At 56.6% G+C, this 14,252-nt stretch overlaps 1 protein-coding gene across 2 annotated transcripts in view; it reads right to left on the minus strand.

Annotated features, from left to right (window-relative positions):
- Nucleotides 1-3,521: 3,521 nt before the first annotated feature.
- The window catches only part of PBX1 (PBX homeobox 1), a 209,893-nt gene continuing 199,162 nt past the window's right edge, over nt 3,522-14,252 (minus strand). Inside the window, exon 10 of one of the 2 annotated variants that reach the window (XM_070397493.1) lies at nt 3,522-7,840. In XM_070397493.1, the coding sequence (XP_070253594.1) occupies nt 7,748-7,840 (93 nt within the window). In that variant the 3' untranslated portion in view covers nt 3,522-7,747. The remainder of the gene's footprint in view (nt 7,841-14,252) is intronic. The other variant, XM_070397494.1, reaches the window with a different exon arrangement.

Below are 14,252 nucleotides of genomic sequence, written 5' to 3' on the forward strand. Positions count from 1 at the left end.
TAGAGGTGAGGGTCCTGAAGGCTGGCCCCCTGCTCGGACCGCTCAGTCCAGGACCGTCTGTGCCGAGCACGCCACCCCCGGGACAGGAGCCGGGACTTGCAGAGAAAGAGCTCTTCACAAGCCCAGAGGGATGGAACTGGGGCGGCGATGGGCTGTTTAAACTTGGCTGTCTCTGCTTAACAGGAGTTGAGGGGCAACAGGAGAGAAGCCTCAGGCAAACCCCAAAGAGATGGCAGGAGGGAAGTTTCTGCTGCTTCCTAAGAACTGGGATCCCCAGGTTAAGGGGTGCAGGGCTCTGTGGGCGGACGGCCCCTCGGGCACCGGTGCCGCCTGCGGGCGGCGGGGGAAGTCATGCCAGTTGAGACAGAAGCTCAGCACAGACAATGGTAGGGCCACCGGAGGAGGCGGGCAGGCCTGGGAGTATGAAGGCAGGGCTGGTGGGGAAGTGGGTCTGGAGATAAGCCTTGAATATGTAAGTGAGCACCCTGGGGCAACCTCCGGGAGGGGCCTCTTTGCAGAAAGTCCTGCCTCTTTCAGAGCTGGTTTTTGGAGTGAGAAGGCGGAGCAGAGGCTGCCGTCCCCGCTGGACTCAGAGGCTTGTCCTCAGTTCCAGGGGGTGACCCTCACCCATCACCTGCGCGAGGGCTGAGGTTTCCTCCCGCTTCCTCACCGGCTCTCCTAGCTCTCTCTTCCTCCCCAGACACCGTCTCCCCGAGGCCCTTCAGTGGTGCCGGTCACAGGGCTGTGATCTGGGGTAGGGGAGCCTCTAGGAACCTTTTGGAAAACATGGGCACTGGCGAGATGCAAGTCTGGAGTAACTGGACGAGGAGGGGCTGGCGTGGCTACCCCATTCGATGGAAGGGGCCTCCCTGCTTCTGGGGACAGAGCAGGACGTCTGGTTGGGAATACACAGCGGGGGGAGGGGGCTGTCAGGGAAGGGACAGCAGTGGACTGGCATCGCCTGGAGCTTGAACTTAGAAGGAGGGAAGCGTTTTATTTTGAACTCCAGTTTCTCTCTGGGCACTCAGTAGTGGAGGCTCTACCAAGGGCACTCCAGCTCTGGGCCTGTGTGCCATCAGGCAGCGCGGCGAGGAGCCTCGAGCTGCCCTGGACGTGCGCTGAGTGACTTCGGCTCCGGGCGCAGAGTGACCTGGACGTTAACAAGTGGACCTACTGATCTGACCAGGCATCCAGAGCTCCAGGCGACCTGCCTTTTGCACGGGCCCCGGAGGTCCGCCAGGACCACAGTGTCCAAGGCGTGTGGCCTGGGTGTGGTCACCGCCACAGCCCTTTATACTTATCTTCCCACCCACACTGCCCAGAGGGGCCTGGGAGTTTGCCGCAGCCGGCTGCGCCTCAGTGGCTCAGGGCTGGCGGCCCTGCCGCCCTCTACTGTACCGTGAGCTCCTCTGGGAGTCAGGAGAGTGGGGCGCCCACCCCCACTCCAGCGCCAGTCCAGACATCAGGTTAAAGAAACACCCTCCTGGGCTCCCGCACGAGAGGGCCCAGAAGACCTGCGCTCCCGCCTGTCCATGCGGCCGTTCCAGAGGAGGCTACGTTCTGGATGACGCATGGTGGTCACACACTGTTACCTGCTCTGGTCACCCGGCTCCGGCCGGGGCGGTGAGGAGGACTGCGAGGACCGCGGGCAGGAGTCACGATGGGGGAACATCTCAGGTTTTGTGCGTTTAAGCCTTGGAACTCGGCGCTCCCAGGGGACCCCTCCAGCAGCGATTAACCCGTGGAGTGACCGTCCAAGGTGGACGGCTGCCTCCAGGACCACAGACTGGTGCTGAGCCCCGAGTTTAGACAGCACCCCCATGGAGCATGTTGCGGGGAGAGAGAGTCTTGGGTGCACAGGCCTGGGCCACACCCTTTCTGGACCTTCCTCACTGAAGAGCGGAAGCTGCCTGGGAAGGGACGACGCACTTTCCTGGTGGGTCCCGTGCAGGGAGCATCGTGGGCTTGCTTTGCTCTTGCCTATTCTTCTTGGCCACTAGTGTGACAGGTGGCCAGCTATCCAAACGCCCATGTGTGCTGAGTGCCAGGGGCCAGGGCATTTAGGAACGTGAGTGGAAGGAGAGGTGAGCCCTCACACCTGTCCCCTCTGGGACCAGAGGGGGGGGGGGCACATTCCTGGGGGGCGGGGCACAGCCCGGGAGGAGCCGGATCCCGGAGGCACCGCCTGGACACGAGGCCAGCAGCCACTGGAGCACGTCTCTGGCTCTCGGGTGAAACGGACTGGGTTCTGCTGTGGACACATTGTGTCCTTTGGTCGCTTTGCTGTGACAGTTCAGTAATCACTCTGGTTAGTGAGCCGGGGTGAGTAGGTCCACAGAGTCTGGGCAGCTGAGCAGGGAAGTGGCCTGAAGTCGCCCTGCACACCAGACCCCGTGTCCCAATGTTCCGATCGGAAGAGGGGACCCGAGGCCTCTGTCCTCTGGCCATGTTCTCAACACCAACATTCGCAGGTGAACTGATACTTTTGAGGCCATGGAGCCCTCAGGCTGGCCCTTCATAAAAACGATAATTTGATCCCATCCACTCTCCATTCCTTTGCTGTTTTCTGTTGATTAGAATCAAACGGTGATGAGGTAAGAGGGTGATGGGGACACTGGGTACAGACCTGCCCCCCTGGGCCCTGACGGAGCCCTGGAAACAGTGCAGGTGGTGCCCCAGGGGCACAGGTGGGCCGCCAGAGCACAAGTCCCACCACTGCCTGGCGCTGCGGGCTGGGCGCTGTCCCAGCCAGGACACCGGACACCACTTCTAACAGACTCTGACCCCAAAGGTCGGGGCGCAGGGAGTGCAACAGCGGGGGAGCAGACACAACTCAGGGGGGTGTGCGGACCTGTGCGGCTCCCCCTGCTTCTGAGAGCAGAGCCCTTCCAACCCCGGTCCCTTCTCTGGGGACACCTCTTAGGTCCCATGATTTTCCTGGGACCAAATCACAGACAAAGAGAAGGGAATTGGAGTCGCTGGCAAAGAGCTGACTCGCAGACTTAAAATTTGTATGAGCACCTGCCTAGACTTGTAGTTGGTGCTTGGGGGAGGTGGGGCACCAGCTACAGACAGACAAGCAGGCAAGAGGGGGTGCTCTGCCCTCCTGCAGCACGGCTACTTTTTCCCATACAAGGTCCTTCCTTCCGCCCTGGCCAGGGTGGCTCAGTGGGTTGGGCATCCTCCCATGCACTGAAAGGTCGCCAGTTCAATTCCCGGTCGGGCACATGCCTAGGTTTCGGGCTCGATCCCCAGTAGGGGGCATGCAGGAGGCAGCTGATCGATGTTTCATGATGTTTCCCTTTCTCTCTCTCTCAAATCAATAAAGATCATCCTCAGGTGAGGATAAAAAATCCTTCCCTTCCTGGGTGAGGTCTGTGGCCGAGTCATCCGCCCCAGGACCATGTACTAGACTGTAAGATGATTAGGGTGACAGACCACAGTCCGAACAGGCCCGGCCCTCCGCTGGGGGATGAAAAGTGACAGCATGAAAGAGAACACTTACACCACACACAAGTGTATTTTTTGCAACAAAAGAAACTATTTATTTGGAATATGCATTACCAGTACAAATTAGGAGACTGTAAAATCTACACCGTGTTAGTATCATCGAGAACACAGAGCTTCCGTCGGATCAAAGGAACGAAGCCAGTGCTCACAGAAGCAGAAAAGCTCAACTTTCAAACCAAACAGGGCAGAGCTTCGCAGGGTTACACTCTGAATATAAGAGCAGGGTAGGAAGCAGAGATAAACCAACAGCCGAGGGAAACACTTCAAAATAACTGGAAGCGCCAAAGGGAAGGGAAGGAGGAAGCGAGAAAAGGGGGAACACATTGAATGTTTCATTTATTTTAACAAAAGGCAAAAAAAAAGGTTATAAAAAATAAGATTCCAGAAAGCTTCGCACAAGGGAGTGAACCATCAAGGCGATGTGAAAAGCGCGCGGCCGTTCGGCTGTGACAGAGCCAGCGGCCGGCGGTTCGGGTAGAGACCGTCAGGAAGTGCCGCTGCCCGGCTCTGATTCTCCACTCTCCTCACCCGGGTGCTGGCTGCTTTCGGAACTCGCGGTCATTTGTTAAATGACAGAGTTTAAAAGAGAGTTCCTTCCTGATAATACCGCCTTCTTTTCTCCTGGAACTAAAAAAGCATCCGAGCCCAGCCAGTCTCACTGTGTGCTGCACGGCGGCCGAAAAGCTGCGTGAGAATCACATCCGGGACCCTGTCCAAAGCCAGGACCCCCAGCCCACCCCGGTGCCACCCCAGCCGCCCGGGAGTCTCTGCAAGGAAAGTCCCCTCGGCCGGGGAGGCACCCTGGCCACCCAGCCTCGCCTGCGGGTGCGCACTGCGGGTGCGCACTCACTCCCGGCGCAGGGCGTGACGTCCACATGGGCCTGATCTCTGTGAGGTCAGCTCAGTTCTGGGACAAAACTGAAGCAGCAAGAAACAGCCTCTGTCCGGCTGCCATCTTTTCACACCGCCTTGGTACATGTGTAAGGAAGAAAACAGCAAGATCATACTCCTGACAATGAAAAAAAGCACCCCTATAAACAAACCAAAATAACACAAAGCAAAACATCATTCTTTTTGTTATATTTTCAAGAGCAGGAATAAAGGGGGAAAAAAGAATTCATTTCTGGGTCTCAAAGTTAAGAAACATAATAATGTGTTAGGTTGTACCTCTATGATGCTCACTATCCCAACTTTTTTTTTCTTTTTTTCTTTTTTTAGTTTACAAAATGAATTACGGTCACTTTTAAACATCGTGGAACAGGAAATGGGTGTGCACAACTCGACACTTGTCTAGCATTCTTGAACTAATTCACAAATGCAAGAAAATAAAAGAGAAATGGGGAGCATGGCCAATGCGGGTCGTTCCGTGTGAAAACAGACGTGGAGATGAGGGTGTGGGCACGGAGGCGACCCCGTCCTGCTTTTCGTGCTGTGAGGGTCATTTTTAAAATTTTTATTATAAACACTATTAAATCCAGACCGCTTTTTTGGTTTTTTTCCCTTTATCTGAATATACAAGAACATTCATTATCAAATGTTCGTCATCAGTACTACAAAGAACAAGACACGAGTCGCAAGAAACAATGGAAAATGTTAATAAAGCTGAGAGGATTGTTGAGTATTTTTTTAAAAAGTTTTCTTTAAATTTGAGTTTCTGTAGTTTTATCTTTTTTTGGTATCGAAGTCAGGTTTTTTCTGGGCAGAAAAATAAAACTCAGAAGGGAAGGGGGGAGGGTAAGTGAGAGAAAAGGCAACCAGCAGCCAAATAAAACCATGTCACGAAGGTGCCACCGGGCAGAAGCGTGTGCGGGGGTCCACCCCACCCAAGAGCGAGGGATGGCAAGGGGGGCGATGAGCAGTTACAGGTGGGCAAACCCCAGGGGACACCCCGGCCAGGACACTGCCCGCTCCCCTGTCCCTGGGAAGCGGAGTCCTGGGCACACGGGTGGGTGGGCCTGAGGGGCAGGAGCTCCAGGGCAATGCCCCCCACAGGCCCTCTGTCCACCCCGCCCGCTGGCTGACTGTGCTCTCAGGGTTTGCTTAACTTGAGAGACCTCCGGGCGCCAAGTGGATGTGGGCGTGGCCGTGGAGGGAGAAAGGTAAAGGTGCAAAGAGGGCTGCGTGGTGGCGGTGACAGCGAGTGCAGCTGCCGCAGGGCGGGCACCGCACTCTGCTCCCATCTTCCCACTGACCCGAAATGGAAACCCTTCAGCCCAAACCGGGCTTCCTGTGGCTGCAGGAGAACCCTGCGCCCAAGGTCAGGTGTCCTCGAGGTATCCCTGTGCCTGCGTCCGCGTATCCCTGCCAGAGACGGGTCTCCTCGGCTGGATGGAGACGCGGTGCCCTCGGCACCCTGTGTGGAGCCCGACCGGTGACGGCTCAGGGTGCACAGCGGCCCGGCGTGGCTTCCTCACGCTCCTCATCAGCATGATCCTAACATCTCCCCGTTCTCCCTTCCAACATGCACGCCCTCCAACACGCTCGGGAGCAGTTTCTGCCCATTAGTGCACCACGCGGAGCCGCCCTCAGGGCCACACCCCGGACACCCTGCAGCAGCCGGGCCTGGGCACTGGCAAGGCCAGCATTAGATTCAAGCACAAACTGAGAGAACCAGGGCCGATGTTTCCATGTGGGAGGTTATCTCTCTTCTAAGGAGCCAAACAGACCAAAGCAACCAAACAAGCAACAGCCATGACCTGCCTTTGCCATCACGGTGACGGAGGGCCGATGTGACCAGACGTTAGACCAGGATATCCGCTGCCGCCTGACCTCAGCCAGTTTCTCTCAGAGACGCTGCTCCCGCCCTCACCCTGCAGCTAGGGGAGAAGGGCCCCCGCGTCCTGTCTCGCAAGCCCGGCCAGAACCGTCTGCGCGTCACAGATCCGGGACGAGGCCCTGAGAGAGCTGAGCACTGCCCACTCGACAGACGACAGCTTCCCTGCACGTCTCCCTGGACAGGCCCACAGCGCGACTGTCACCTGAGGAGTTCGCTGAGACCGTGACCTCCCGCCTCCGCCACTCGCAGGTCCTCAGACAAGCCAGCGAACAGGTACCGCGCCGAGCTCTCACGCCACTGCGTCCTCCAGACCTAGACGCGGTGCACAGAACTGAACAGTTCATGGCAGGTCCCTAGCGCCCAGACAAAGACAGAACAGAGCGCTCCACGGCCCGCGTGCCCGCGCCTGAGGCTCGGGCAGAGCCAGCAGGGAGGGACCCTGGGAGCTGGCCTGCCCTGTGGGGTGGTTCTGGCATATGTGTGTGTGTGTGTGTGTGTGCTGGGGCCGCCGGTCCTGTATGCCGCGGGCTGCTTGTCTGTGTCCTTCACAGAATCTCTCTCATGGGCTCACAAGGCGCATGGCACTGTTACTAATGTAGGCATCTGTATGAGACATGTGGCTGATCGTGGGGCGGTGCATGTGAGAGCCTGTGCATGTGAGAGCCTGTGCATGTGCCTACAGGTATGTGTGCACGTGCATGTGAGGGGAGGGTTCAGGAGAGAACGATCCCCCTCTGTGACGCACCTGGTACCACGCTGACCCACACCTGGCTCCACAGCGTCTGGCCCCCCAAGTCTGCCTCTGCCAGGAGCTGTCCAAGGACAACGAGAAGCCTGGACGCTGCCTCCCAGGCCGCGCCCTCTCCTGTCGCTGACTTCCTGCCTGGCATCTACCTGGTGGAGCTGAACCCAGGACATAGCGCCTTTGGGAGCCCGGCTATGGCAGGACCCAGGGAAGCCGGGCTGGGAGGCAGCGGGCGGGGGAGGCCGAGGAGCAGGGCAGCGGGGCGGTTCCTGTGAGAGGTAGTGAGTGATGGGAGACAGGGCTGCCTGGCACGGGGCTCGATGAGGTAACGTGGCTCCTCATACCACCAGCGTGAACACATACAAACGCTTTTATTGTTTTCTTTGCATTTTTTCCCTCTTTAAATTCCTCTAATTGTTGAAAATATCCTTCAGTGACATGTAGCGGGCAGGGGCCCAGGGAGTGGAGGGCAGGGGCAGGGGCGGTGAGGGCACCAGGCTGATGCTGCTGGCAGGGAAGGCTGGCTTCTACCCAGAAAAAGGGACAGAGTATAAAGAAGTGTCCAGATTGGCCGGAGGGCCTCCCGGGAGGAGCGGGAGGAGCTCATGGTGGCTGCTGATGGCTGCGCCTCCGGTCTGACCGCTTCAGCGTGGGAGACCCTCCCTCCGGCCCCGCCCGCCGGGCGCAGGGTCAGCCGGGATGCGCGTGCGGGGAGGTCAGTTGGAGGTGTCGGAGTGAACGCTGCCAGGGCCTTCTGTAGGGGACGTCACTGATGAGGGGGTAGTCGCATCTTGCCAACCTCCATTAGCCTAGAAGGGAAGAAGGAGAGAAGTCAGGCTGTGAGGGCAGTGGGAGCACATGATGATGATGACAAGGAGGAGCCGTGAGAAGGCGGCTCAGGGCCTGCCAGGGGGCACTGGTCAGCAGGCTGTCCTTGTGGTCGCTCCCCCGCCCCCTCAGTGGCTGGGGCCTCCCTGTGCCTGTGATACCGAGTCCCGCACCTCCGTCAGGTGAGACCACCTGCCCTGCAGGTCCAGGGGCCCGAGTCCCGGTGCTGACTCTGGCCGGGCACTCCCACCTCTTTGGCCCCGAGTCCCCCTTGAGAAAAACAAAAAGGCTGCCCAACTGCCTCCGAAGGGCCCTTCCAGCTCCGAGTTCCCCAAGCCCCGGGTCCCAGGCGCCTCCGGCACATGTGAATGGCTGGGGGCCGTTCCTGTCCTCAGCAGGCACTGACCACACCTGGGGGAACTATGACTCAAGGCAGGACCCAGCAATGCACAGCCTGGCTGCGAGGAAGGTTCCAGGGAGGCGAACCCCGTCTTGAGGAGGCACCTCGAAGAGTACAGAGGGCGACCGGGGAGAAGAGGGCGCTCAGCCAGCGCCTCGGCCTGGCCTGTGGGAAGATGTCTCGAGGCGGTGAGCCGGGTGTCGACGCTTGGCCTCCATTTGTACATTCTTTTCCTAAGGCTCAGTCCAGAGCATCCAAACAGCAACACGGCTCCGACAGGACCTGCGTCAGTGAGCACCCCTACAAGGACCCGGCGCTCGGATAGCCCGGCCGGACGTGCTGCGGCTGCGACTTCGTGACTCCACCCCTGATCGCCCACGGACTGTGTGAGCCACGCAGCGTGTGTGTGAAAGGCACTAATCTCCTTCCCTCCCAGATAACGGCCCTCTGCTCCGAACACGCGACGGAGGCCCGGACCAGGCCTGACGCTCCTGGGATATCTGGGGTCAGGGTCAGGGGTGACTATGGCATTGGGGGGGGCAGCTCTTCCCCGAAGCATGAGGGGAGGTCTCCACCCATCGCAAAAGAGCAGATCTGGACACGTTTTCTAGACCAGAAAAAATAGGCTTTCCCTGCACCTGCCCTGATCCCCTCTCTCCCTGCACCTGCCCTGATCCCCTCTCTCTGCACCTGCCCTGATCCCCTCTCCCTGCACCTGCCCTGGTCCCCTCTCTCTGCACCTGCCCTGATCCCCTCTCTCCCTGCACCTGCCCTGATCCCCTCTCCCTGCACCTGCCCTGATCCCCTCTCCCTGCACCTGCCCTGATCCCCTCTCTCCCTGCACCTGCCCTGATCCCCTCTCCCTGCACCTGCCCTGGTCCCCTCTCTCTGCACCTGCCCTGATCCCCTCTCTCCCTGCACCTGCCCTGATCCCCTCTCCCTGCACCTGCCCTGATCCCCTCTCCCTGCACCTGCCCTGATCCTCTCTCCCTGCACCTGCCCTGGTCCCCTCTCCCTGCACCTGCCCTGATCCCCAATCCCTGCACCTGCCCTGATCCTCTCTCCCTGCACCTGCCCTGATCCCCTCTCTGCACCTGCCCTGATCCCCTCTCTCCCTGCACCTGCCCTGATCCTCTCTCCCTGCACCTGCCCTGATCCCCTCTCCCTGCACCTGCCCTGATCCCCTCTCCCTGCACCTGCCCTGAGCTGGCCCAGGGGCCGCCTGCCTGGGTCCTGAGCATCCATGCAGCTGACTGTGACCCAGAGCAGTGACGCTGGGCTGAGGCCCGCCCTTCCTCCCCTCCTTCCTCTGAACTCCCCTTAGTAGCACAGGGTTGATGCAGAGAATTCATCACCGGATGTGACAGCCAAGTGAGCCTGGCACTGAGAAACTCTCATTTGCAGCCCAGAACGCGCTGAGGTGCCACAAAGCGGCTGATGTCAGCACCGCGAGGAGCTCGGCCTGCACACAGGCAGATGCCAGCAGCCCAGTCTCGGGCGTGGCAGGGGAGGGGGGAGAGTTCAGGGCTGTCCCCGGCGCTGGTGGGAGGCCAGGAAGGGAAACACAGACACAGAGGCCCCGCCCCCATGACCCGCACGGGCACCCACACGCTCACCAGGGCAGGCACGGCCAGAGCCACCGTCTCCCACCGAAGCAGCTGGAGCAACCAGGTTCCCGGCAGGTGCTTTCTCAACATTTTACAGGGAGCTTTCCGAGAGCTGCTCTGAGTTGCCAGGATGCTCCCTGGGAAATCTCAGCCTAGCCACTGCAGACCCACCTTTTTTAAAGAGCTGCGACCTTTAAAAATGCAGCTCTGACCTCCTCCCCACCCCTCCTCCACCTTCAGTGGCTTTGAGTTGAGGGTCTGTGTCCCCCGCAGGCCTGCGCTTCCTGCCCTGCTCAATGCTCGTGGTTCATGCTTCAACACCCCCTCCCGCCACTCAGGAGTTCCCATAGCAGAGGGCCGCTCACCCAGTCCCCACCACCCACACCTGCTGTCTCCACCTTGAGGGTGCGCACGTGTCCCATGTGCCCCTAGCATGGTCTCCTGGGGGCAGCCTTGTCCTCTGTCACATCACAAGGCACTGGTGCTGCCACGGGCATGTCCTCGCCCGCCAGACCATGAGCACCACTGCGGGGCTCCTGGCCGATTCCACGCTGCCTACCAGTGCCTGCACCTCACAGATGTTAGACAATGTCCGAGAGGGTCAAGCGAAGATGTGAGGGAACATGTAGTAGCACTGGCTGTGGAGAGATATATGGTCTCAGGTGGGTGACCTCCATGACCATAATACCAAGCCATGTAAGCCCAGGAACAGCTGAGAGAGCCTGGCTGCCTGTACTTGGTCATGTAGGCCCAGCAAACAGCTGAGAGAGCCTGGCTGCCTGTACTTGGCCATGTAGGCCCAGCAAACAGCTGAGAGAGTCTGGCTGCCTGTACTTGGCCATGTACACCCAGGAAACAGCTGAGAGAGCCTGGCCGCCTGTACTTGGCCATGTAAGCCCAGGAATAGCTGAGAGAGCCTGGCCGCCTGTACTTGGCCACGTAAGCCCAGGAAACAGCTGAGAGAGCCTGGCTGCCTGTACTTGGCCACGTAAGCCCAGGAAACAGCTGAGAGAGCCTGGCTGCCTGTACTTGGCCATGTAGGCCCAGGAAACAGCTGAGAGAGCCTGGCTGCCTGTACTTGGCCATGTAGGCCCAAGAAACAGCTGAGAGAGCCTGGCCGCCTGTACTTGGCCATGTACACCCAGGAAACAGCTGAGAGAGCCTGGCTGCCTGTACTTGGCCATGTACACCCAGGAAATACCCGCGAGAGCCTTGACAGCCTGTACTGAGACATATACGCCCAGGTTTACTTCCTGACATGCCACCCTGCGCAGGACCACACTGCTGGTCAGTTCGGCTTCTCTTACACCGCACTGCGGGGTCCTGGCCGAGACTGTACAGTAAGACGGTCAACTTGCCCTCTGTCCATTGGTAACATGTGAACTCTTTTGTTACAAGTCACTTCTTCAGCCTTCTGTGCCACACACTCTAACTGCCATCTATGGGTGCCCTGTCACAATCCAGACACAACCCTACCTGCCAATGCGTCCACCAGCACCATCCTGCCAGCACCTAGTGCCATCCAACTGGAGGGCACCTGTCAGTGGGCTCTGGGATCGAGATCTACCCTGGCACCTTCTTAGCGTCATTGTTTTCTATTTCACCTGTGGCTAACACCCAGCATTCATGCCGCCATGTCAGGCACGTGGGACACGGGAGGGGCTGGTCGAGGCCGTCCCCTCACGTGGGTACAGTTCCCAGCTTTAGGGTCAGGTGCTTTCTTAATTCTATTAAAAGTGCAAATGTGACTGTTAAGCAGAACGTTTCCACATCCTGCAGACTCCGTAGGTTTGATGTATACACAGGAAGTTAAAACTTACGAATTGTTTAATTATCTTTTCAGAGAGAGAGAGAGAGAAAAAAAACGCTCAGTTTGTCTGGCTAAATAGAGGTGTCTTAGGACAGAAAACTATTTCTATCTGAATAGACACCTTCCGCACTCAGACCTGCAAACCCCCAAACATGTCCCCTTACACACATCGGCACAGTGTGCAGAACACACATGCATGTATTCTCATAGACTGGACACACATTCAGAACATCAGCACCCCAGGAATGAGCGTGCGCGCGCGGACACACACACACGCTGCGGGAAGAAAGCTGTAAGAGACTATTATGTTTACTCATAGCCAACTCCGGGTAATTCAAGCAAAGGGCATTTGTTTTACTCTCAGTATAAGTGATCTGATGGGCTGACTCTCTACAGCCCTAAGTTCTTCGTTTTATTCTTATAACCTCTGATTTTGCTTTGCTTTGTTGAAAGATATCCTTTACTCACGGTGCACATGGAGGCTACACACATACTTCCACGTGATGGGGTCTCCACGGAGCACACACATCACTCGGGGTGGACACCTCAAGGCCACTGACCATCACACAGAAGCTGAAGCCCCTCTCACTCGTCTGCCGTCCACACAGCCATCACCCCAGATAACCAGACCCACAGTGACATGCCGCGGAGAGACACGGAGCCAACTCCACGCCCAGAGACTGGCATATTCAAGTACAGCCAGGACAGTAATAGCAACTTACATGCCATCACTGAGACAAAGCCACAAAGGCCGCGGTGGCAGCCACTTATTTTGAAGCCTATTATTTGTGGGAGGTACAAGCTGTAATCACAACAGAAACTTTCAAAGCCCTTATCCTCCGTGACGCACCAAATCTATTTCAGACCCCTAATTGCTATGTCACCAGAGAGCTGGCTGCTTAATGCGCTCAAATGGCGCTGAGAGCTTGCAGGGTTGCGGCCGGCAGAGCGTGGGGGGTAAGGAGGGGGGTGCAGGGGGCACAGCCTCCCTGCTGCCTTCTTCATTCAGGGAGGCGTCTCGCTCAGAACTGTTTACAGGTGATGCGAGAGAAAGGCTTGAAGACCGCCGCATCCAGACTGTGAACGCACGCGGCCTTCCCACTCACATCCTTGATGCGGGACCCTCGTTAGGCTGGGATTCTTGTCCTCATGGAACGTGGACTGCCTTTTTAAATTTTAGCTTTTTCCCTTTTATATTGTCCCAGAAATACCCCAGCAGTGTGGCTGTGGCGGGTCCGGATTAGCCAGGGCAATGACTAGACGGAGAGAGAAGGTATTCTATATTCCCACTGCAGCTTGGTTCTTATCTTTTTAAGATCAATAACAGTACCACTAACAGATCTGCCTTTAGTTTTCTAGGATAACAACGGCTTTCCTGCCGAAGAACTTTCCACTGAAATAAACAGAATGGCACACGGGGTGGGGAGGCCTCCTCCACGGGCGTCCTGCCATCTAGAAGCAGAGTTTTCTCCACTTTCCACACGCCCTCAGTGCAGTGGTGGGACATCACACTGCAGAAGAGTTCGGGAAGTCACTGAGAAAAAGGTGGACATTTCAAGAATACATTTACAAGGCTAATAAACATGAAGAAATTCACGAGTAATCAAAAAGAAACAAATTAAAGTCAAGTGAAAGTGAGACACCCTTTTATAATTTAACTAGTGGCTTGGTGCACAAATTCGTGCACATTGAAAGGAAATTAATTAGAAGAAATATTTTAGTATCGCTATTTGCTCTTTCTCTATAATAGAAGTGTCAACCAAATTCACAATCGACAATGACAGATCGAAACATACCTGTGTGATTGGCGCCAGCGAGAGCTTTATATGTATCATGCATGGACGAGTCAACGTAGCCTTTTATAGATTAGAGTAAACTTGCTTAATTGGACCTGCTTTCTGATGTAGTTAAACTTTTCCCAGCCCAGTGAAGCACCCCAACTTCTCTTTCAGGTAATTGTCAGCAACACGGCAGATTACATAAATATCAACACGAAGCAGATTATTATTGTAGATCATGCAGGGAGAACAAAGGATAAAATATTTAACTGCAGCAGTGTTTGACTATATTCTATGCAGTGAGAAAACCTGAAGTCATTGTCAAGGTCCACCATTTCTTACTTCTTTTCAGTCAGGTCAAGTTTCTAAGCTTTCTAAATCTCTGTTTTCCAGCTAATGAAAAGAAAATAGGATTCCACTGAGTCTCCTATCTACCTACTCCAGGACTTCTGTGAGGATCAAATGAGATGAGGCACGGAAAAATGCTTCACAGACATTAGGTTGAAGTGTAAAATGTTTCCACCCAGCTATAAAGCAAGTCATGTTCCTGGGCTGAAGAAACTGCAAGGAGGCTAGTCGCTAGGGAGAGGAAGCCGGGCGTTGCTATGTGATGTCATTACTTGGACGGGCACTTAGCATATTAGCCTTTTATATAGATAGATAATTGACAAATCCGAAACACGGCTAAGTCATTGTCATTGAGCTTGTGGCGAACTGGGGAAGACCATGAGCTGCTGGTGGGAAGAACAAATGCATAGATGTTTCCAGGAGAAAAGGGTTAGACATCTTCTGCCCTTT

The sequence above is a fragment of the Myotis yumanensis genome, unplaced genomic scaffold, assembly GCF_028538775.1.
Source record: "Myotis yumanensis isolate MYYU_CA2020_CCGP unplaced genomic scaffold, mMyoYum1.0.hap1 SCAF_17, whole genome shotgun sequence".
NCBI classification, from domain to species: Eukaryota; Metazoa; Chordata; class Mammalia; order Chiroptera; family Vespertilionidae; genus Myotis; species Myotis yumanensis.